The sequence below is a fragment of the Asterias amurensis genome, chromosome 1 (assembly GCF_032118995.1).
Source record: "Asterias amurensis chromosome 1, ASM3211899v1".
NCBI lineage: Eukaryota > Metazoa > Echinodermata > Asteroidea > Forcipulatida > Asteriidae > Asterias > Asterias amurensis.
In genome coordinates, this window is record NC_092648.1 from 28,621,853 (window position 1) to 28,646,142 (window position 24,290).

Here is a 24,290-nt window from a genome sequence, read left to right on the forward strand (position 1 = left end):
GTTATAAATAATCTCTGATACCACTAGAACAAAGACAACCTCGTGGTAGCATTGTTCTTTTGTTAAAAGTACCCTGTAAAGTTGGCTTATAACAACTGAGGACTTCTTAGGACGTCTGTTTTTAGTCTTTGTTGGTTCTCACCACTGAAAGTGAGGGCGTTCTCGTAACCACCCGGAACCCTTTTGTTTTAAAGTCCTCGGAATCAATGGGTAATAAGACACGCTCACCACACATACACGTCTGTGTCCGAAGTCCAAGCTGTTTCTTTCTATTGTCCCCACTTGATGACTGAAGAGAGTCCTCAGAATAGGCCTCACAACATGAGTACAGTAACTCACAGATTAAGGACCTTTAATCGTCCCACTTGGTAGGCCTATACTCAGTCTTGGCAGAGGGAGTCAAGACAAACCTCCCTTAACCAGTTGAAGATGTGGCTGACCCTTGAGTGTCCTTTACTGAACCCATCCAGTGTATTTTCACCAACAAGATATAGGATTAGATCAATGGATTACTGTTAAGAATAACAATGATTTGTTGTGGTTTCAGTCCAGTTTGTACAGGCGAGCATTGTGGTAGGCCAACAAAGACAGGTGCGTGGAGGTTTGTGATTTTTCAAAACCAAAATATAGGAGAATCTGTGACGACTCAATTGATGGACCCATGTTCCAGTGAAATGTTCCGATCTAAATTATTCAGTATTCCCCAACCCACGGTCCTCAGTTCCCATCCCTTCATCGACACACGCACGGGTACGAGTGTTGACAAACCACCTTTTGGCATCGCTTTGAAAACTACTTTCCTTCGTGATTGTGATTTTTGTACTCGGCATTTTTTTTTGTATCGATGTCATGTTTTTCCATCGTAAATACAGTAAACCAGATGTACACTCTCTCTGGACCGCACTCTCATTGACTTTTAGTGGTTTATCATTTCCACTTTCCATAGAGGGGCTGCTGTTCGGCCATTTTGTTTTTCTAACCAATGATACCAAAATGCAAGACGACACTATTTGTTTACCCGGGTTAAAAATACACCGAGGCACAATAAATGAAAGTAGTCAACGGGTCTAAAAGGCGAAACGCTTACAATTTAAACTCAGTTACACAAGTTGTTACCAATACACCTGTAACAAATGTGGCGGCCATAATGACGTCATAACTGTATTAGGTACACGCTTGTGTTTATGGTAGCGGTTTGGGTCGTGTCTTGACAGTAACATCAGGCATTTGTTTCGATTTTGTACACTCTCTAATCACATGATATACATCGGTTTGTTGATATCTTGCATGCCATTACAGTGTAGGTTTACTCTTTTCTCAGAAAAATCTAGTAGGACCAATCTACTAAATGGTTATTGGCCTATCTATTATCTGCAATAGTTTAACCTACAGAACTTTTGACCTGTGCACTAAATTGGGTCGTAGGTCATAAAGACAGGTCGTGCGGAAAACGACTCAAAAAGAACCTTTACATCAACACGGAAGATTCGCCTTTTTCTTCATATTCAATAGTCGCTTTATAAAAGCCGAGAGAATACGATCAAATCCAGTTTAGATTTAGTAATGTTATTGTTTCCGAAAAAAACAACAGAGAAACGTATTCTGGGGTTTAAAAATTCATTGTACCACGGATCTCTGATTTGAACTTCAACGCCATCTGCTGGTGCTGTTGCTGCTTTTGCAGTTGCTGCTTTGCGGTTCTGTTGAATGAATGTTGCTTTTGTTGTCGCTGTCGCTGACGCTGTCCCTGTCCCTGTCCCTGTCGTATCGTTGTCGTTGTCGTTGCCGCCGCCACTGTTGTTGTTGCTGTTCTTGTTGTTTTCTGTTTCAAAGAAAATGGTTCGAGGCTTATTATGTGGTTGTAAATGGAATCCTGTTCGACCTTCACATCCAGATACGATCATTGATTTATTAATAAAATTAGGACAGTTCGCTTCGAAACTACAAGCGGAAGAATTTGGATCAACATGACTTTTCCAAGAATTCACAACATTCCACTGTATTATTAACCAGTATGTATTAACTCATCCATAGGCTCACCTAAATGCCTACTTCTGCACCCCATAACCGTTGACTCTTACGATGGTTACGGTAACAAGATAAGCATCTGATGAGGGATGAAGCGGTTGCTGTGAGGGGGTCCTGATAAGCTTAAGGGGTATAGCTGTTATGAGAGGTTCAAGGGATAGGTGACAGGTCGCGGTGTATGAGCCTAAGAGCCTGTTGGAATACTGGTGAGAAGATCCAGATGCGTGTAGCTTGGCAGTGGCAACCATTAAAAATGGACCACGGTCCTTGCTCTACGGCTAAACTTGATAATCGCCGAACTCCCCCGCAGCCGTTCTTTCACTTTCCTCCTTTTCGTTTTCGTTGAACCATGGATGGTTCTTTTTGAGAAAGTTCTTGATCGGTTGGACCATAAAGAACGTGGTTGGACCATGGATGAAGAAATAGGTTGGATCAAGCCATATGACTCTTCCCATCTGTCTGTACTGTATTACAAAATGAAAGTCTGCCAGTGGTAGATTGGACCCAAGTTTGAATTTCACTCAGATGACAACGAGCCTCATGGATTGTCATTTGGGTCCTCCTCCTGCTGAGGGGTTTTTATTCGGACGCTTCACTGAAACGCCGGTTTTGTACATAGAGCTCTATGGTTTTGTATCACTCTGTCCTTTTCATATATTATTTTGTTTCTTTTAAGTATTTCCCACCTGCCCCAATTTGACAGTCACCTTTCATTCTTTATTTCTCCCCCAGGCAGTGTCCTCGCTGTTCGACCATGCTCAATTTAACCATCGCTCTTATGATATAACACTACAGAGGTGTGGCCAGAGCCCCCGGGGCATTATCTTACCTGTCGGCCTCGTTTGCTGCCCGTGAAACGGCTCAATTTCCCCCACCGAAATACCTCTGCTGAACGGGGGTCTTTGTCGGTAAGTACACCCATGGAACCTGATCAAAATCGGGGGAAGTGCAGTGGAAAATTAGAGAGAGATTCCCTTGTAGATTGTTCATCATTGTTGATGTTTCAAGGTATGGATTTGGTTTTAAATATACATCTTTGTGTGTATGATGAGGTCAGTAAACAACTGGTAGTGCATCGTGACACTGGATCTGGAATTGAAGTGAAACCCAACTCCGGAGTTATAAATAAAAGTGTCATTTCTGCCTCATTCGTGAATTGCTTCATTGATTTGCTAACGGGGATTGCTTATTCTCAGTTTTGAAGCCGCAAATTGGTGGAAATGTGAGGCTTTGGGCAGTAAAGTACTAGAAACCGTCTGCCTATGTTTACCACTCTATAATAACTTCTTTTTTTCGTAACTTAATGTTCATGAGACACCATAGAAAGGGGGTTCAAATGGCACTCTATTTAGTGACAATTACCTAGTTAATTCCTACTAAATATAACTACTCCCGAAGGGAAGAAAGTTAAAGCCTAAAATTCGTCACTTCCATGACAACGGAATGGCCTAAAAGCACAGAACGAAAACAAATATAGCAACCCCCAAAAATCCTAACAGAAACAAACTTTTTAAAACGAGAAAGCTTAAAGCTCTTACCGTGTGTCATCTTTAGGTAAGCTATGTAAGTGCACGATTTACACATTCGCAATGAAAGAAAGAGCACTGGTAAAAAATGTGTTTTTTTTCCGAGTTCAGCAATATTGAACGACCTCCTTGCCCTTTGCACAGTCAAGCGCGTCAACAAAACATAATATCATGGGATTTGTCAACATCTTTCACTCTAAAAAGGGTTGTCCCCAAAATGGCTTTTTGTAGAGTGGTTAGAGTGGTATTAGGGGAAAACAGCAATCGGTAACCATCGGTAAGTTTTAAAGTGCACAATTTACACGGTCGAAAATGGCATTTGATATAATGAAAGAACACAAATACTTTTCGGTAAGAGCAAGTGCACAAACTCCCTTCAGAATGGGGCCAAATGTGAAGTTTGGATCGACGATGAAAAAAAAACATGAATAAGGGCAAGCACCGAAGCTCACAAGGCACTGTTATTTACACGATTTACATTTATTGGTGCTACGTGGAAGCGTTTGAAGTGTTCAGCTCATCCATCAAAATGTCATCATTTCATGAACTTTGTGTCATGTAGATCTTTAAGAGTAGACAGGCGTCTGTTTAGAACCCGTGCCTATAGTGACACAAATAACGTTGCTGGAATCCAAATGACGCACAGAATGACGTCATTAGTTTTATTTGTTCTTTCTTCCTTTGGTTTTTGTGAAAGAGTTTTTCCGCAAATCATTTTTGTAGAGATGCGAATTAATCAAGAGTCAGTAAGTAGACTATACAAAAAAAGGTGAAATATTTGAGGCGATTTGTCTTTTAAAATCGTACTCTTGGATTGAACTATGATAGCAATAACTCTACTGGTCAGTGTGGCAATTTTTATTTGCCTCCACCAAATAATGTCACCGAATTAAACAAACTTGTGAAAGACCAAAACTAAACATAATTCTATGAATAGGCTTACTGCATGCAATAGCATGACTTTGATAGCTGGTGTATTTCCTTCTCAATGATGAAGCCTTTTTTTTATTATAAAAGTTTCGTGAACAAGAAAACTGGAACTTCCTTCTAATGAACGATGTCGTAAGAGGCAATGAAACAGAGAAACTTAAAGCAGAATTGAGTTTCGTGTTCAGGCTGAGGTAAATCAGTGATCTTTGTTCTTACAAATTCATAACGGGAGCTTGACTTCACTTGCAGTTAGTTTTTAAATCCAAAATGATCACTTTCAAAGGAAGCTAAACCGAGCTCTTCGTTCATTTTATCAGGGACAAAACGTTTAACTACATCCCAATTTAACTTATTTCGAGTAACGTAAAGTTTTGAAATGTATGCCTCTTTGGCGTCCCATAGTTTTTGCTCTCCGAAAAAACGGAAAGTCCCAAAATGCGGCTGATCCCACCCCTTGGTCCGCGTAGGTAGCATGCTTTGCTTATAACGTTAAAGTCAAAATCTGATGACTCAGTACACAAGAATACAGAATCAAATCTTTGCCGTCCGGTGGCCCTCTCAAAAATATGCTAACTACGCCACACTGGAGGGGGGTTGCTGATATCGACGATCGTACATCTTCTTAATACAGCCAGCTGATATCTCCACGGTTGATATTTATCATGTAAAGCTGTCATCGATTATACCATTGGTGGAGGTGCTGGTATCTGATTTGTTTTTTAGAGTTTATTTTCGTTGATATGTCCTACACTGCCTTGTAAGTTTTACTTCCAGTTTGAAATTTAAAAAAACTTTATGAAGTCCTGACTTGTAGATTCACATTCAGTCATCAAGTCCTGATTGTAGATTCACATTCAGTCATCTTTCCGTACGCCTCACCTCAATAGGAAGCCCAGCGCAATCACCATTTCTCTAAAATGGCATAATCCGAAAACTATGTAAGTGGTGTTATTCAACTGTGCGTGGAACTAAATAAGCCCCATCCCGTTTGGGCGTGATGATTCAAGAGCATCCCGTGTAAAGCCCATCCCCTAGGGGGAGGGTTTGATTCAACGTCTTCCTCGGTAGTAACCAAGGTTGTTCCCCCTGATTTCCCGAATACTCAAGGGGGGGCTTGGCCCAACAGGTTGTGCCCCTCTCCCCGTCTCGCATATCAGATAACACTGTTGACAAAGTAATCTATAAATTCGTGCAGAAGTCTGATTTTTTTCATTTTCTGTCCCCCTTGACAATTCCCGTTCATTCCCGCGAGAGGATACGTGACATTCAAACGGGCCCAGTGCAGACAGATAGACGGCTAAAAGGGGGGGGGGGGTCATATCTGGAATCTTTCTTAATATTAATTTATAAATTATGAACTGTTCCAATAATATACTGAAAGGTTCCGTCAGAAATCTTATCATTGGATCGTATAGAGAGTGAGAGAGACGGGGAAAGATAAGAGATTGATTTTATTGTTTCTGTAATTCAGAAACGTAAATGTGTCTGTTCTCGCTCAAGAACACCTTGAACGAAAACGGCTGGAGATCTTGGCTGAAATTCATTCAGATTATTCACCTGACATCATCATAACTTTAATATTGGTTGCGCCCTTTTGAGACTCAGTGTCCTTGTGTAATATTGATCACCATTATAATATTCATAATATTATAATTATGATATGGTCATAACATTGTGGTGAACACGTTTACCTGTTGACTCACGATATGGTGAGCGTGCCGTAGTTGTCTCGGGTGATGTATCTGCAAGGAGACAACAGTGATCGATTTCACAATGCACTGTAAGATTCATCTCTAGATGAGTTGTGCCATATTGCCATAGTTATTTGCAATTGTGACATCAGATGTCGCTTAGCAATTAAGATTGATACACAATCTTAACTCTTTGTGAAATCGGCCCCTGAAGTAACGTTGATGGTGTTGGGAAATACTAGAAAATGAACGCTGAGGTTGTCGTTGTCCAACAATGGTAACGCGCACACGACGTTTACACTCGCAACTCTCAGCCAGTGATAGGTCTTTCTTTGATCTCATAGAGGGCGCTGTTTCAGCATGTATGGTCAGTAGGCAAGAAGTTTATGGTTTAGTTATTACCTGTGAGCCAGACATGATTTAAGAGGATTTTATAGGACCATGTAAGCATTAGGAAGATTCAAACTGCGAGTCAATGACCTAATGACATATAATGCTAAACATTTAACTTACTTCACACACGCCCATTTCATCTCCTAATTTAAACTCTGTCTATAATTTCAGGGAAAATGTGGTTACGGACATTTTTTCGTCTTTCTTTAATCACAGAAGCAATGAGAATCAATCGTATACCTTACCAAAGTAGGCCTATAATTATTATCAGATGATTGAGCAATTATAATCATGACTTCCCTGCTGGAAAGGGTAACATTATTTGATAGGTAGTTCAAGGATTAATGGATTGATGAATCGGTCTGTAAGGGTGGATGAACCGTTACCAATTATCCACAAATTAACTGTACCTGTCGTTACATTTCCAGTTGTCTCACTTTTGTCTCTCCTAGACACTAGACACTATTGGTAATTACTATAAAACAAAAACGTTAGCATAAAAACGGAGAGCTGTTGATAGTATAAACATTGTGAGAAACCACTCCCTCTGAAGTAACGTAATTTTTGAGGAAAGAGATAATTTGTAACTCAAGAATTTGAATAAAATAAAGGATTTCAGGCATGCTCTTTTTAGGCATCTGAAAGCACGCGTAAAGTGCAACAATGGTGTTGTTCGTTCATTATTCTCTTACAACTAAGATGACCAATTGAGTCAAAATGTTCACAGAATTGTTATCTTATGCATATGTTGGGTATGGGATACACCAAGTGAGAATACTGGTCTTTGATAATTAATGATCGTAGAAATTACGATGTCTCATTGAAGTTCATCAATCCCCAAGCATGGGTGGGGTTAAATTTAGAGTGCTTTCTCGCTTATGATGCCACAGAACGATGCTACAGGGAAGGGATGTTTGACGAGACTTTCTGTTGAGTCTCATTCAACGCGTCAGGACATCACTCATTAAACATTTATTATTTTCATTCTGTGTGATTGATACTTGCAGACCACATCAGTGATTTAGACGTAATATCTGTTGAATGTAATATGAGGGTTCATGACTTATCCATCCACTTTAAGGTGTAGTTTGCGTGTTACGCTCGATGGCAAAATGGCCCTTTCGTCTTAAAGAGATGGTTTAAATATATTTGATTTAGCCTGGAGCCGGCTTACACCTGAATATACGAGTCGGTGTATATCTGAGTCATCGTAGATCCGACTCTCGATCCGAGTTACTAGATGCCAGCGTCGGAGATCCGAGTCAGAGTAGATCTGAGTCAGAGTATAATCAGAGTCAGTATCGATCCTAGTCACTAGATCCGATCATTGGAGATCCAAGTCAGAGTAGATCCGAGTCAGTGTCGATCTGAGTCAGTTCAGAGTCGATCAGAGTCACTAGATCCGAGCATCGGAGATCCGAGTCAGATAAAGATAGTTTTAATAATGTTTCGTAGGTGCAGAGACTGGACAAAATGACCTGGAATTAGGGTCAGACTGACCAAAACATGGGTCTGCGCCCTCCCTCCCCCGCAACATGGAATGCAGCTTCTGTGTCTGTGTAAATTCAAATAAACCTTTTTTTATAGGCCTTAGTCGGAGAATGGCGCAAATTGGTGAAAATCAATTTGACACGGCAGGTAAAACACTCTAAAAACCTCAGGTCTGGTGACATTGATTCTGGGTCCCGGTGGCCTGATCAATTTCTTGGTGGTCAGTATGATCCGGAATCTGTGTCAAAATGATCCATAAATGGGCCACACTGACTCAGAATCTGAGTTAAAATTACATTCTAACCAGTTTAAAGACAGTGGTCAGCCAGACTCAGATTAATCACCCCCCCCCCCCCCGATCCCGAGTCAATTCTGACTTTATGTCAACACTTTCTTTAAAATTGGGAGTACACAACGAAATACAGCGAATTATAGTATAAGGTTTCCAGTTAATTGTTGCTAATTTTAAATTAAGATTATCCGGTATAAGGTGTTGGAGCCTATACTACTGTACAGTAATAAGTTTCCGATAGCAATCCAGAACTTACCGTTTTTACGCACAGAACGTGTTTGCTAATATATTTTACTAATCAGCAAACGTTAACCGATAGGAAGGTGTTCATTGCACAATCATGAGTGAGTTGATTCAACGTTTTGAAAACCGCGGTAAACACAACTTTTCTTAAAATGATTTGAAAACAGTTTGTGTTCTTCGAATCCCGCAAGTTGTTGATAACATCGATAATGGGGCGACGGCCCCTGTGTTGGTTTTTGGTTGGTACCCATGGGACGTTGGAGTGATTTACCACTCGGCACGCAATCCGCTAATGTGCAATGACTGAATTGGCTTGCGGGAAACCACTGTAAATTGCGGCTTCCCCCTGCAGTTCTCAGGAGAATTACTTAATTCTGAAAATATGACTTGATTTCACCACCCCCTCTTAAATTTGACTCATTAATCGAGACTTGTTTTCTGACTTATCATGAAAACGTGCAGCCACACAACATGCTTCCATTTGTTCACATGGTTCAAACCCTTCCTTCATGGTTACATATTTTTATGCATAATCGACAGAGAATGTTGATGGAGCACTTTGTATATTCTTGGAAAAATACTCCAAAATCATGAACTGAGTTGCCAATGAACTTGTACAAGTTGAATGGATGAATAAAGAGCTACACAGCCTTGGTCTTGTTAAACCTAATCATAACCTATATATAGCAAAGTAACCAAAAGGTAAAATTAAAATATTAACCTTTTCTCGGCTTAAAATCTACACGTGAACGCAATACTCGAATCCTTGCAACCCTTGAGAAAGATGCTCTAAAAAAGAGAAAGCTAGTGATGAAGTCCTCCTTTTAAGACGCTGATGGTGTGTTCAGTTTTACTATGATAAGACTTGGGTAGAAACTATAAATAAATAGTAAATTAATTTGCGGGTACAACCATGCGAAATCTCTTTTGAGCGAGTGTTGGCTCTGGGAAGAGCCGGTTTTGTCACGACGTTTCGGACCGTATACTCTGCTCGTCTTCATGAGAAAAGGGGATCCGAGCAGAGTATACCGATCGAAACGTCTAGTCAACACTCACACAAAAAGGATTTACACACGGTTGTCCCCGCAAGTTTCTTCCTATTTCTCCACACCATACAAAGCTTTATACAAAACTTATGATAAGACTGATGGATAAATGCAAACAGTTCGTGGAGGTCCTACCACGGTCTTGCTCTCCTACCAGGCATGCCTCCTACTGACAATACGCAGGTGGGGCTACCACAAAATGATTATGTAATATTAATAGGACCTAATTATAGAAACTGCGATTTATTGAATTTGTATCTAATTGATTCTGAATTTGGCTCATTCAGGAGAATTTTACTCATAAAAAAAGTGGCGTTTCGTGGGTTGTTTTTCTCAGCCCCAAGGACAATATTGCCATCGAAACCACATCTTTAAATACTGAGACTCCAAATAGAAGGGGGATCCAAGGTTCCAGGGGTCGTTTAGAGACGATTTAGATTTCTTGACGAGGTTCACATCTGGAATCAAGTGCGGCACAAACCACTTGGGAAGGAGGTATCAGCTTCGGTGTCCTCGTGGGGATAAAGTGGTAATACTTTTACGCCGTGAATTGTCTTTGAAAAATGAGTAACGCACGTAGACCTATGTGCACAGTGGTGTTAGTTTAGTCGTGGTATTGCGGTGTTTTTCTAGCGGTTTTGCTAAGTAAACTCACTTTGGGGTTTGGGTTTTGGATAGCAGAAAATGTCAAGTCGTCTGATGTCAGAAAAAAAGCAACACACGAGGCTGATTGTATTGGGGCAGGTTTTAACAAAGTCTTTGGGACTTGCTACTATACAGAACCTTGGCACATCAAAACTCTTTGTATTATGCAAAAAAATTGTAAAACTTAAATAATTATCAGATTTACACATAACTTAATGGTATAGAGATAGTCGTGTGGGGAAACTTCCCTTAAAACATTTATTTAGGCCTATTTATTATTACTGTTGTAGATTTTTTAGAAATTAGTAAATGCTGATATTGCGAGGCCGAGCAGCGATATTTGAAAACAGTGAACACAGTAAAGTGACTTGTTGTGTGTACATGAAACTTAGCAGTCACATAACTTAAAGGAACACGTTGCCTTGGATCGGCCGAGTTGGTCTTCAGAAAAACGTTTCAAACCGTTTGCTAAAAAATGCATATGGTTAAATAGATAATTTACAAGTAGAATATAATGGTCTATACAAACATGCCTCGAAACTGCGTTGTTTTCCTTTTACGTCGCGAACAAACACGGTCGTCCATTTTGTGGAGTCAGAATTTTGACTCCACAAAATGGCCGACCGTGTTAGTTTTCGACGTAAAAGGAAAACACTGCAATTTAGAGGCATGTTTGTTGTGAACCATTATATTGTACTTTTAAATGATCTATCTAACCATATGCATTTTATAACAAACGGTTTGAAACGCTTGCCAAAGACCAACTCGACCGATCCAAGGCAATGTGTTCCTTACTCCGTGAGTACCACATCCATAAACTATAGCAACTCGCCACTCCTCATTTTAAATGTGACCATCAAAAATACAGTCAAGACCTAACTCTCAATCTATGGAAAAAAAGCGAACGAATCCGAACTAGATTTGTGTGTTTACAAATCAAAACCGGCCCATGTTTGCATCAGTCGTCACTTGTTAGCAAAAATTAATCATAAAGTATTTATAATGTCATTTATCACTTGGACGTTTGATAATTTACAGCGGATGCGAGTGTGTGTCTCGAAGAAAGTTTAAAGAACGGTAAAACGATGAACCTTGGTCGAGAAAAATGCCAGATTCCCGTCCTTCATATTGCGGGGAAAATAACCGCACTTTGGCCCGCAAATGTCCACATGTTAAAGCGATATCCTACAGACGCGTTCCGGACTCCTCATCAAAAGACCGCGTATAGGGCCTTAGCTCGATGCGACCGTGAGTTGATGACTTCCGCATGCCGCCGATCGCGTTAAACCCAAGGGTGTTATTACCGTCGCATCACCGATAGTACTTGGCACGGAAGTTCATCCTGGGATATTTGTAAACGGGTTAAGGCTTTGAACAAAAAGCTATCAAGCAACACGTCAACAGTAATTTAAAACGTGCGATGACAGTTGGTAGCATTTAGTGCGTATTAAACGGTGCAGGGACGAGACTTACTTTGAAAGCTTATAGTTCAAAAAGGAAGTATTTATGCCAACTTATATATTTGGCCTATTTAGTGCTGTCGTGCTTGTCTTCTAGCTTACAGCACCAAAAAACATTGTTTATCTAGTTCAAAAAAATACACTGATTTTATTAGAAATCTATACCAGCCTCAACAATTTGATCACCGAACCTTTGTGGGAAAATTTATAAGTTTTTGAATTCGAAGATAAATCCATACGACTTCAATATTGACGGTGAACTGACGACCAACTACCGCTGTTTTATTTGCTCTTTTATTTAATACAAGCATGTAATCACTCTAGCCTGGCCCGTACGCAAACGGTTGACGGTAAATTGAGGCAAAAACTTGACGTTCCTTGATGGTTGACGATGTTGTCATTTTGTTGGACTTGCTCTTGATTTTGATTTACAACGTTCTCTGATGTTCACTTATGTTCACTGAGTCAATAAACTTGATGAGTGAGTACAAAGGGTCATATATTACAGTTACTCAGCAGCCTTTTTGTAAAATTCTACAGGATGTTTATGACCTTTGTGTGGGCACATTTTCCCCTTAAAACTGTAGCCTCACTCGAAGCTCGGTAAAACATATATCGGTAAAACTTCAGTCTATATAGTTATAGGCCTACACTTTTTTTAAGGTGAAAAATGTATGTCCAAACTTTGATTCTGAAAATGTTTGGAATTTCTCTTTTTAAAAACACGAACATAGGCTATACACAAAACACTCTATGAAGTTGTGCGAGTGCTAAGTTTCCTTTTTTTATACAACAAATTCACTTTCAAAGTAGGCTTATGACTCTCCGTAAAACAATTTGTGGCATTTTTAACTCACTGATAATTTTGTGTGTGTTGTCCCATGGCTTTTGGGTGGCTGCATTCCCGGCCTAAGAAATCCGATTACGGGTAATGTCTGTTCCGTGTATCGTGACTTACCACATTCTAGGTGGTCGAGATTTGAAGATGTCCACCCTTCTTACAAGCCATAGAGGTCGTGGGTTCAAAGACATGTCAAACTAAATACCTTCCATTTTGTTCAAATTGTGTTTACCACGGCATGTTGTTCACCCTAAATTTGAATAAGAAAGATCTCGGGCATGAATTACCTTTCTCGATGCATCTGATGCTTGTGACAACCAATTGGCCCCAAACGTGCACATGGTTGTTTAATATTATGCAAGTGAGGATACTTGTCTTTGGCAATTACTAAAGGTATACCCATGCCTTTATATGACTTTGTAAGTTTGTTTGAGTGAGTTGTGTTATTGTTTGATTCTTTGGTTTTTTATATTAAAGCAACAGGGCAGCGTGATTTGGGATATTATTACTTAGTTTATAGGGTCGTCTCAGATATTAACTGTTAAAGCTTTCCTTTGACTTTAATGAGTATGCTTCATTTCATTGTTAATATCCTGGAGTTTTTCCTCGGCATGTACTGGACACAAAAACTTCAAATCGTTAACAAAACCGTCCCTTCCAAGATAGCACTCACTTTGTAGGTAGGCCAAGCAGTAGCACCTTTAAAGGAACACGTTGCCTTGGATCGGTCGAGTTGGTATTTGAAAATCGTTCTGTAACCGTTTGTTGTAAAATGTGTATGGTTAGAACGATATTGTAAAAGTAGAATACAATGATCTACACAAATATGCTTCGAAATTGCGTGGTTTTCTTTATACCCTGTCGACTAACACGGTCGGCCATTTATGGGAGTCAAAATTTTGACTCCCATAAATGGCCGACCGTGATAGTTCGCGACGTAAAAGGAAAACCGTGCAGTTTCGAGTGATACTTGTGTGGATCATTATATTCTACTTTTAAAACATCTTTCTAACCATATGCATTTCATAACAAACGGTTTCAAACGCTTTTAATAGACCAACTCGTCCGATCCAAGGCAACGTGTTCCTTTAATGTTGATTTCAGTACAGCTCCCCTTTGAGCGTTTCTCATGTATGGCACACTTCATAAACTAAGTTGGGAAAAGGACTGACGATGAAAGGTTGTTTCGCAAGGTTTCCATCTGACGATTGCGTGATTACGATCTCAACATGTAGTCAAAAAAAGAAAAACATGGGCTACCTTCCCCAACACCTGGCCAGCAGCAAGAAATATGGCGTGCATCTGTCTACCTCATTCCCATAATTCATCTCTCCCCTGTAGGTATAGTTACCATTTATAGACCCGACTTATGACCACAACATCCCCGGATTTCCAACTTAAAGGTGCCGCGTGAAACACCTTGATAAGAATGAGAAATAATAGTAAATAAATACTATGGAGAAAATCATGTTGGAGGCCTATAATACCAATTGCGAACTTGGGAGGTTTTTCCCCTCAGTAGAAGTATTTGAAGGTTTATAAACATTTCTACTGATGAGCCGAAACACATTCCATTGCAGAGTTTACACTTTATATTTACGAGAGGCGTAAGGTTTATTTACATATGTCGTATATCAGAAAAGCTCATATTCACCGGTGAAAATATCCATGTGCGCATATCTACCTGTTCCAATAGTGGCCATATCTTATTGTGTTGTGGGTCTTTTACATGGCAGGGTATTTTTCTGCAGTGCAATTTGTGAAATAGTTTACAATGTAACTTTGTCCGCAGTACAAAAACTGACGTTGTCTTCAGCTAGTAATTATTTTAAGCAATTACCTGTGTGTTTAACAAGTTAAAAGTTCGTGTTATTTTAAGAACTTGGCGTTGACTGAATGTGTTATTTTTACCGAGTTACGGTAGAGGTGGTTGGTCTTAAAAGAAGAAAATGGTTCATTTTGGCGCCAACTCTGACATACTAGCACGGCATTTTGGATAGACCTATGCCTGCCATTCATTAAATCAATTGCAAGGATCATTGAAATGCCCTTGGTAGTGACGCTGATGTTTTTAGACTGAACGGTAACACGATTTTAATACTTCTCTTATTTCATTCCGGTTATCTCTCGTCACAAGACAAAACTGTTATTTCTAATAACGATTTGTAATGAAACAAACATTGTACCGTAAAATATTAGTTTTGTGTATTTTTCACAATTTACAGTTGGGTGTGTGACTAAGAATCCAGCGTGTTCGTCCCGTGGTGGACTTCGAGCCAAAAGACCACATGTCGTCGTGGGCTGGCCTTAATGACCCTCTTTCATCAGGTAAAACCATGGAGGAAGGAAAACTAAAAGTGAGTATTAAGAAATAAACATTCTTGAAAGTTAAGATTGAATTATCTATCCCTCGAGAGAAATGCACACTGTAGGTAACGTTACCTATATTCAGCAACAGCCGTTTGTTCCACGGCCGTTACGTGATGTCACCAGGTGCACACCTTGGCGCGATCATCAAAGCACGTAGACAACACGTGCTCACCTGACTTGAACCACTAAGGCCAACGAAACAGTCGTCAACAAATCTTGAAATACAGCTGAAATGTAAGATTTACAGCAAGGATACACCTGGGTGCACTGTTCACATCTTATGACAACGTGGGAAAGTCTACATCCAGCAAGGGCAGGTGAAGCCACTAAAACACTTCCATATGATGACTGATTATATGTTTGGATATTTTCTTTACCTGTGGGGCGATTTGGCGAGAGATGGCGTATCCTTAGAGTTTTAGGACTAACAACGACGGGTGGGCCATCTGCGCGGGTCAGGGACGCGCTCGCTATGGAGCTGCCCATTTTGGTGGTATCCCGTCGGTTCCGTTGGTGAACCGCAGCGGATATCCTAAGCGGACGGAGGAGGGGGGCGATAGTGAAAAGGAGTCTTGCGTGATCCAAGATGGCCCAAAGGGAAAGAAAACATCAGCTACACCAACATACACGAGCATGTGTTGTTTTGGACGAGATGTACTGTAGGCATATGGGGTCCGTGTAAATGGTGTAATGCACTCGATCAAAGAACTACCCTATAGAGTTTGAAAAGGTTTCTTAAAAAAAAAAAAAAAAAAAAAAAAACGTTATCCGCGTTTCCTTTGGTGCTGTGTGGACTTTTATTGCATGTAACTATTGCCCACCAAGATTCGTTTTTAATGAAATTATGGTATGAACTGCCATTGCTGTCCAAGTGTAAACACAGAATCGAAAGCCAAGATTGTCGCAGTCACGTAGTGTGGCCTCCTTCCTGAGTAAGCAATGAACAATGAGGGCGCACTCTACTTCTCTCGGTCTGGTAAGAAAAATCGGTGATCTAAATGTTTGTCGGGACTGGACGGTTTTGTCCGTTTCTTCCGAAAAATTGCTAAGGATAACTCTCAATAACACTATTAACCATTTTGTTTAATCATCAATAATGTTTGTGTGTTATGTTGCTATTTAGCCTTCGGAAATTGGGGACTCTTCTCCAGGATCAAAACTGGAGGATTAAAAATTCCCTTTCTTTTCTTGTTTACTTTCACATGAACAATCAATTGGAATGGAATTCATTTCTTTTGTACGGGGCAACAGTTTTAATACAAAAGCTGTGTTAGGGGTAGCCCTATATAGGACTCTTTCTCTGTACACAGGAACAGAGTCCTAACTATTGAGGCCCGTTTCTGGGGCGGAGAAATTTCACAGCTTCATAACTTAAATCTTACCTGCAACAAGCCACTAATTTCAACATATTCACATTCCATGGCGGCATATATTTTTCTGCGGTGGGTTTTGGTCTTCATAAATTCCTCACAAATCCGTCATTTTCGTGAAATAATGCAGCTTCCAACGTAAACAAATTCCCGTTTCGATCGTTTTCTCACAGTGTTGTCTGTTGTCGTGCGTACGCGTATACATTCGCGTGCAAGACGCATGAATTCTTGGTCACCGTATCTTGACCATAGATCTAGTTGTTCTATTCTATATCTATGATCTTGACTGCACAGCTTTAACACGCAACACAATTCAAAATGTGCGCGTCGTGCGTCTTCCGTACACACGGCAGACTGTGAGAGTACGAACAAAAACGGGAATTCCTTAACGTTGGGAGCTGCATTATTTCATGAAAATAACGGATTTGTGAAGAATATATGACGATCAAAACCCACCGCAGAAAAACATATGCTGCCATGGAATGTGAATTTGTTGAAATTGGTGCTTTCTTGCAGGTAAGATTTGAGTTATGAAGCTGTGAAAATTTTCCGCCCCAGAAATGTACCCTGATGTCCAGGACGTCACTGTAGTACAATACGAAAGTGTAAGGCCGCCAGGGCTATGTTAGGGGTAAGTCCGGCGTTTAGAAAATAAAAATGATTTAAAAAGAAAAGGAAACAAATCAAATCGCTTTAGGGCCGAAGTCTGGCAAAAATTAAAGGAACAAATAAAAATCACAAGGAGGTAAGTCCATTAAACAAAATAAAGAACAATTAGAAATCACAAGATTTAGGTCCAACGAAACTGAAAGACGAACAAATTATTTTAAAAATCACACTTAAAGGAACACGTTGCCTTGGATCGGTCGAGTTGGTCTTTGAAAAGCGTTTGTAACCGTTTTTTATAAAATGCATATGGGTAGAAAGATGTTGTAAAAGTAGAATACAATGATCCACACAAACATGCCTCGAAATTGCGTGGTTTTCCTTTTACCTCGTCGACTAACACGTCGGCCATTTATGGGGGTCAAAATTTTGACTCCCATAAATGGCCGACCATGTTAGTTCGCACAGTAGAAGAAAAACCACGCAATTTCGAGGCAAACTTGTGTGGATTATTGTATTCTACTTTTAAAACATCTTTCCAACCATATGCATTTTATAAAAAACGGTTACAAACGCTTTTGTTTTGACCAACTCGTCCGATCTAAGGCAACGTGTTCCTTTAAACTTCCAAATAATACACCCTTTGTCACAGACGGCATTAAAAATGAATGAAAGTTGTATAATTATTTTTAAAGACACTGGACACTATTGGAAATTGTCAAAGAGCTCAATCGGTCGTCGAAGTTGCGAGATAATAAAGAAAAAACACCTTTGTCACACGAAGTTGTGTGCTTTCAGATGCTTGATTTCGAGACCTCAAATTCTAAATCTGAGGTCTCGCAATCAAATCCGTGGAAAATTACTTCTTTCTCGAAACCTACATCACTTCAGAGGGAGCTGTTTCTCACAATGATTTATACTATCAATCTCTCCCCATTACTCGTTACCAGTTAAGGTATGCTAATAAATATTTTGAGTATTTACCACTGCCCACTGCCTTTAAACTTCAGGGACCATGATTGAAGCTTTTGTGGTAATGACTGGTACACCTGAGCACCGTCTGTTTAGGCGTTCTCCACGGGGCACCCGCTCCAAGCGACGACTGCGTTTTGTTGAGAAACACACATGATGGACATCCCCTTTAAAACAGATGTGTATCCCGAAAGGTAAATAAAAGTGCCATAACTAGAAGGCAACCTACCCCCCCCCCCCCCAAGTTGCCAACCCCTATTTGAAATATATATTTTTTAAATTAAATATTACCAGAACAAAGTTTTACATAGTCCAATAAGAAGCTGTGCAAGGGAAACTGTGCAGACGCATTCACCACTGCCACATTACATCATGATCATACCGGTATTGTATGCTTACCTAGTGGCCCTGGAAGTCCCCAGAATTAAGCACTCCACCAACAATCAGGCACCCTTGGCTTAAACATGGAGTAATTTATTCCTCTATGGCTTAAAGTCCTGCGGAGTTACCAACATAAACGTAAACGTAGCCTAGCAAAGTTGATCTATAATTCACAAACACAGTGAATGGTATTGGATGGTCAGACACTAGGAGGGTTACCTGTGAACTGTCCTTAGAACTTTTTCAGTGACAGTTAGCTTTCAGTAAGCATACGCTTTTTCACTAGTCCATATTTCAGATTCGATAGGGCATAATTATTTTATTTGTAACAACTATTAACTACCAGCCACAGGGTTTTCACTGGTACAGAGTGTTTGACTAACATTAAGCTGTACGGTATAGATGCACCACATGATGTAATATTGCAGGCTGGCATAGTCTATCTATCATCCTCAAACACAGTGGATGATGGTCAGACAGTAGGAGGGTTGACTGTGTACCATGTAGATGCATTCACCACATGAGGGTTTTCACTGGTACTTGTGTGTTTAACCATGCATTTGGCCAGCAGACCATAGGGAGAATGCTGAACTGTGCAGATGCATTCACCACATTATATCATAATTATTGCAGACTAAATCTGACAAAACCATGTCTATTTGGATGATACTGGAGGGTCATAAAGTAGGAGGGTTGACTGTGTACTGTGTGGATCCATCATAACATGATATATCATATATAACATAACATAATCATTATATATATAACATAACATGATATATCATAGTGTCAATAAAAAAACACAGTTGATAATATTGAATGGTTGAACAGTAAGAGGGTTGACTGTGTACTGTCTAGTGCATTCACCACTATGTCATCATACTGCAGGCTGACATAGTTTATCTATCATTCAAAATCACAGTGGGTAATATTAAATGGTCAGACAGTAGGAGGGTTGACAAATAAATCATGTGAGTTTGTGAACTTGTAAATTGAACATTGTGCTACAGTATCACTGTATTTGTTTTTTATTGATTGTATGGAGCACACTATAACTGGAAGAACAACATATCAAAAATGTTCTATCATGTTTTAAAGGCAGTGGACACTATTGGTAATTACTCAAAATAATTATTAGCATAAAACCTTACTTTGGTAACGAATAATGGGGAGAGGTTGATGGTATAAAACACTGTGAGAAATGGCTCCCTCTGAAGCAACATAGTTTTCGAGATAGAAGTAATTTTCCACGAATTTGATTTTGAGACCTCAGATTTATAATTTGAGGTCTCAAAATCAAGCATCTGAAAGCACACAACTTCGTGTGGCAAGGGTGTTTTTTCTTTCATTATCTCGCAACTTCGACGATTGAGCTCAAATGTTCACAGGTTTGTTATTTTATGTATATGTTGAAATACACCAAGTGAGAAGACTGGGCTTTGACAATTACCAATAGTGTCCACTGTCTTTAAATCTAAATAAAATGTTGTGTTAGTCTTTGTTCTCGTAAACATAAAAGGGTAAAACATTATGGAAATGTTTAAATTTATTTACACAAGACGACAATGAATAGACATTAATACATATTTGTTGTAAGTCTTTGTTCTTGTAAGTATAAAACGGTGCTAACTGCAAAAGGTAAAAACTTTTGGTCAAGTGAATTTTAAAATGTATTTACACAGGACGGCATTGAATAGCACATTGACGCAGGTCCAATTACATTAATTTGTACAGTTTGAATTTGTTCCAAAATTAATCAGTTAATTATTAAAACAAAACCAGTTACCTGTAGTATTATATAGAAAGGCAAACAAGAAGCTGGCTGCACATGTAAATAAATAAATAAATATAAATATAGATTGGACGGCATTCTTTTTAGTACATTATATAAAATACGAAGCTAATATTGTTCATAAGGCTAGTTAAATATTGTTCTAAACTGGTAAATATGAATACAATTTTACATTAGGACCATTCTGCGGTGCAAGTGCAACATGAGGAAGATTGTGGCCGTACCATGGAAATATCTCTACATGCATTCTTGATGACTGTTGGAGCGGGGTGTCATGACCCAGCCGTCAAGAGCACTGGACTCGAGCTCTGGTGTTTCTGATCAGCAGAGTGTGGGTTCAAGTCCCTGTCTTGACACTAGTGTCCTCAAGCTGGACACTTAACCATTATTACTGCATCCTTTGGATGGGACGCAAAGCCGTAGGTCCCATGTGTTGTGAAATGCATCAAAAAGATAATTGTTCCAATGTTTCTGGAATGGTCTGGCAGCAATATGCACCATCTCACAGTGTATATCTTTGAAGGTGTTGTGTTATGGTTGCTTCATCTAATGGAATAATTCTTTAACAATCTCTACCTGATTTGATAATTCAGTGCCATCAGTGTTACTCAAAATGTACACTACAAGTAACTTATAAAGGCCATTGGGCACAATGATCAAAACATCCACCAGTTCTGCCAAACACCCAACCACAAATGCCCAAGATATTCCATGGTAGTACCACAAACCTCCTGGCATATCTCAAATTACAAAATAACTGTTTCAAGACAGAACAAAAATTAAACTAACTTTTATGTTTAAATAAATTTAAATGTATAACTACAAATGTATAAACAAGTACACAATTTATTACTTTAAAAAGCACATTTAGTTCAAATTAAAAGGCAGGTTAACATCAAATTTAGAAGCAAACCATCATTCAGATTAAAATTTCAACAACAGAAGGAATGTATCTTTATGTTTATGTTTATAATCCAAAGAATTGAGTACTGACTATTTGTACCCTAACCAGTAACTTTTCCTGCACTTTCAAGTTTGGTGGCTTTGGAGAAATCATAAAGGACGAACCATTCATCTTTACCTATTCTATTTCTCGTTTACATTTAAATTTTCATCATTTAAACTGTCTGATGTGCAAGTATTTCTACTTAATTATTCAGTACTGTTACAAAGATTGAATTTGTTTTCAAATAAAACAATTCTAACAATAAACTCCATAAAAACTGTATAAATGGTTGAATATTATCATAAAAGAGTAGTGCAAATACAATAAAGTCATCACTGTAATATTTCATATAAAATTTAAGTTTTAAAAATTAGGTTCCTAAACTGTTATTAATACTGAATAACTGACAATTCATTAACAAAAAATTATTGCATTTTTTAATGCATAGTTTTTTTGAAAGTAATAATATTAGAAAGGCATCATCATTGGAAACAACTCGGCAAGACCTAAAGACTGAAATACAAAGAGAACCAAATGGAAACTTTGAAAGCTCAGTAAGAGGTAGGTTATTAGTTTTGATTTTTACCCATTTACACCGATGTGTGTTAGCACTGTATACTCAGTACTTTCCCGAGTCCTGTGAAAAAATATCACAGGTTTGTTACTCGAGTGGGATTCGAACCCACGACCCTTGCAATTCTAGAGCAGTGTCTTACCAACTACACTACCCAGGTTGCCCGGTAGCTAGAGGCAGTTCGAATCCTATGTTTTGGCAGCAGGTACCGCAACGATAGGTAGGTTATCATACAACAGCATGAAACATTGCGGTAATATATTTAACACTATTGAGGACAAATTTGTTCCCAATATATTGTATAATGGTACCTGAGGGAAAATTTTCAGAACAAAGAGTGTCAGTCTGATTTCCACCCATGAAAATCTGATTTTAAAAAGGCACTAAATGTTTTTGCATTAATGCTTCAGTGTTAACCAACTGGATCAAAGCAACCATTAATGCAACAATGTTAATCAACCAAATGCCAGTTTTAAAGATGAATTCATAAATACCCCAGACAGTTTCGCTATTCCTATTAGTGGAGAGCGCGTCACGTGGAGGTGTTTAAACGGTTGATAATGACCAGCGTGAGCTGTTTATAACCGGCTGGCTTACCCTAGTCGCGCGCCAAGCTCATGTATGCCAATTTTATTACGCGACACGCAATTCATAGCTTTTAGTAACAGCACGTAATCTATTTCTAAACGAGCGTACACTAATCCACGCGCACCAAACAGAATTTTCACAAAGTTTTTGAAAAAATGTTCAAACCTCAAATTTTCAATTGCCAAAGTGTCTATAATTGTGTCTGTTTAACGTTTTTTAAAAAAAGGGCATGTATGAATGGGAATAAAAGAGCAGTGACTCGTTCTTAAACGACCGTTTAAAACCTTGCAGGGTTGTGGCTGTGTGATAAACACGGCCACCACCCTGCCTGTTTTAAACGGCCGTTTAAGACCTCGTCGCTACCCTTTTATTCCCTTATTTATCCCAAGCCTCAACCTCATAGAGTAGCTTAAGCACAAAATGTACCTGTTTATGAGCACTATAAGAAAGATTATGCTTGCCAGAAGAAGGTCACAAGACAAAATATCATGAGAGACTGGATCATTCGCCATCCTACTCAGCAGAAAATTGTTTTCAAACCCTGGGTAAAAATAAAAACCTGGGTAAAAATAACCTGGGTAAAACCTTGGCTGTACAAGTATTTATAACTGGCAGTTGCTACTCCAAATATCTGCAACAACCTTGATGTTTTTTAAGGGTTCCATACAAAGGCAATCTGCAAACCTAAAGGCAACGCTGTTTGTTGCATATCATTCCCTCCTACTTATCCTTCCGTTGATCGATGGTCTTTGTCTCAATGGTATCATCCTCCCCTTTATCTCCAAGTCGTAAGGGTGGGGTCAGCATGTCCCATATCCTGACATTACCGTCATCGCTGCAGCTCACAATACGGTCACCAGAAACCTGAGTAAAGAAAACCATGAGATTACTGTCAGGAAACCATGGGTAGAAAACTGACATGCAGATTAGGGATATTGGATGCTGCCTTCTCGGCTAAAACTAACATGGGCTGGATGTCATGGAGCTGAGAAACATATAAATTCTTTTTACAGGCAAAATTATTAAGAAATGTACAATAAAAGTCACATGTGAAAGTTTGAGCTGAAACGGCAAAATACTGTCACAGGTTTTTTACAGTGGGTTTGTATCCATCCATTAGCGAAGTGACAGTGGGTATTGCACTTCTACGCAGCATTCCTGAACGAAAAAACACCAATCTTTAAAAATCTGAGAAATAATTCACGATTGAATCATTTCTCCGATTCAAATGTTTTTGTGTGAACAATTTTCCAAACCATATGACTTCAAAGGGAATCCTTTCTCAGAATAGTTTAAACAATCACCAGCTACAGTGCTTCTCACAAAGTAAGATTTTCTAGTAATTAATTTTTGGAGGACTTGCCAATCTATGACCCTACCTTTAAGAATCAGGGAGTTTTTCAAATTTGCTCATCAGAAAGTTGAAAGATAAGTTTGTTTTCAGAGATTTTTCTGCAGATCTAGGGAGAGTTGGCAACTCTGAAAGAGTATCCACACAGAGGAAAGAGCAACGAGGATGAATTGTTGCGAGTTCCGGTTAACCCTTGCTCTCTGGGACATTATATATATAGATCTTTATCTCAATCCTTTACTGCATTCAATGCTATGCCTTATCTTCAACCACCTTTTCCACGAAAAAAAACCCCAAAATATTGAGAGAGTCACTTTTAGAACTGACTCTAACAGAAGTAGAACTAATCACAAGTTAGTATGAGGAAACCAGGGAGACGAGGTTAGATAAAGGTGTGAGAAATATGGCGCTCATTGACCTCAAATTAACCAGTGTTTACCGCCGCTAGACAAACTCGACACATTTGTCTTGAAAGGGATGCGTATTACAGCTGGATATTTCTGGATTTGCCAGTTTGGATTACCGCAGAAAGCTTGATGAATCTGCCATATGCAAGTTGTTTTTTAAATCCACACCGACTTTAAAAAAAAAAGGTGAGTACGGCACAAATTTCATAGAGTGCATTCCATTTTGAGGCAGAAATAGATCCCAATGTTTTGGCAGCAGATTGAACGGTATCTTTGTAAACCCCTATCAAGGTGCTTGTATAAATGGTTCTCATGTCTCACAAATTGTGAAATGTTTTAAAACATTG

The 24,290-nt window shown here is 39.2% G+C and overlaps 2 protein-coding genes across 6 annotated transcripts in view; both read right to left on the reverse strand.

The window, feature by feature from the left end:
- Nucleotides 1-1,253: 1,253 nt before the first annotated feature.
- LOC139935782 (uncharacterized) lies at nucleotides 1,254-16,476 on the reverse strand. 2 transcript variants are annotated; one of them, XM_071930367.1, is made up of 3 exons: nucleotides 16,339-16,476; nucleotides 2,858-2,955; nucleotides 1,254-1,822 (listed from the first exon to the last, which is right to left on the reverse strand). In XM_071930367.1, exons 1-3 carry the CDS (start codon nucleotides 16,383-16,385, stop codon nucleotides 1,518-1,520), a joined length of 450 nt encoding a protein of 149 aa, XP_071786468.1. In that variant the 5' UTR covers nucleotides 16,386-16,476; the 3' UTR covers nucleotides 1,254-1,517. The 2 variants fall into 2 exon arrangements, with proteins under 2 accessions (XP_071786468.1, XP_071786476.1); XM_071930375.1 differs by lacking the exon at nucleotides 2,858-2,955.
- A 6,429-nt stretch (nucleotides 16,477-22,905) lies between these two features.
- LOC139935737 (uncharacterized) overlaps nucleotides 22,906-24,290 on the reverse strand; it is a 53,693-nt gene continuing 52,308 nt past the window's right edge. For all 4 annotated transcript variants that reach the window (XM_071930294.1, XM_071930303.1, XM_071930317.1 and 1 more), the window contains one exon: nucleotides 22,906-23,049. In XM_071930294.1, coding sequence (XP_071786395.1) covers nucleotides 22,906-23,049 — 144 coding nt within the window. The remainder of the gene's footprint in view (nucleotides 23,050-24,290) is intronic.

Bases quoted from the DNA above. Each gene is read 5' to 3' on its own strand.
- LOC139935782 (XM_071930367.1), bottom strand. From the start codon at position 16,385: ATGCCGCCATGGAATGTGAATATGTTGAAATTAGTGGCTTGTTGCAG. The intron at 2,956-16,338 runs GTAAGATTTAAG...GATTTTGATCAG, and splicing joins AAATTAGTGGCTTGTTGCAG to GTTCCATGGGTGTACTTACC. The intron at 1,823-2,857 runs GTAAGATAATGC...TCTTTGAAACAG, and splicing joins GCAGCAAACGAGGCCGACAG to AAAACAACAAGAACAGCAAC.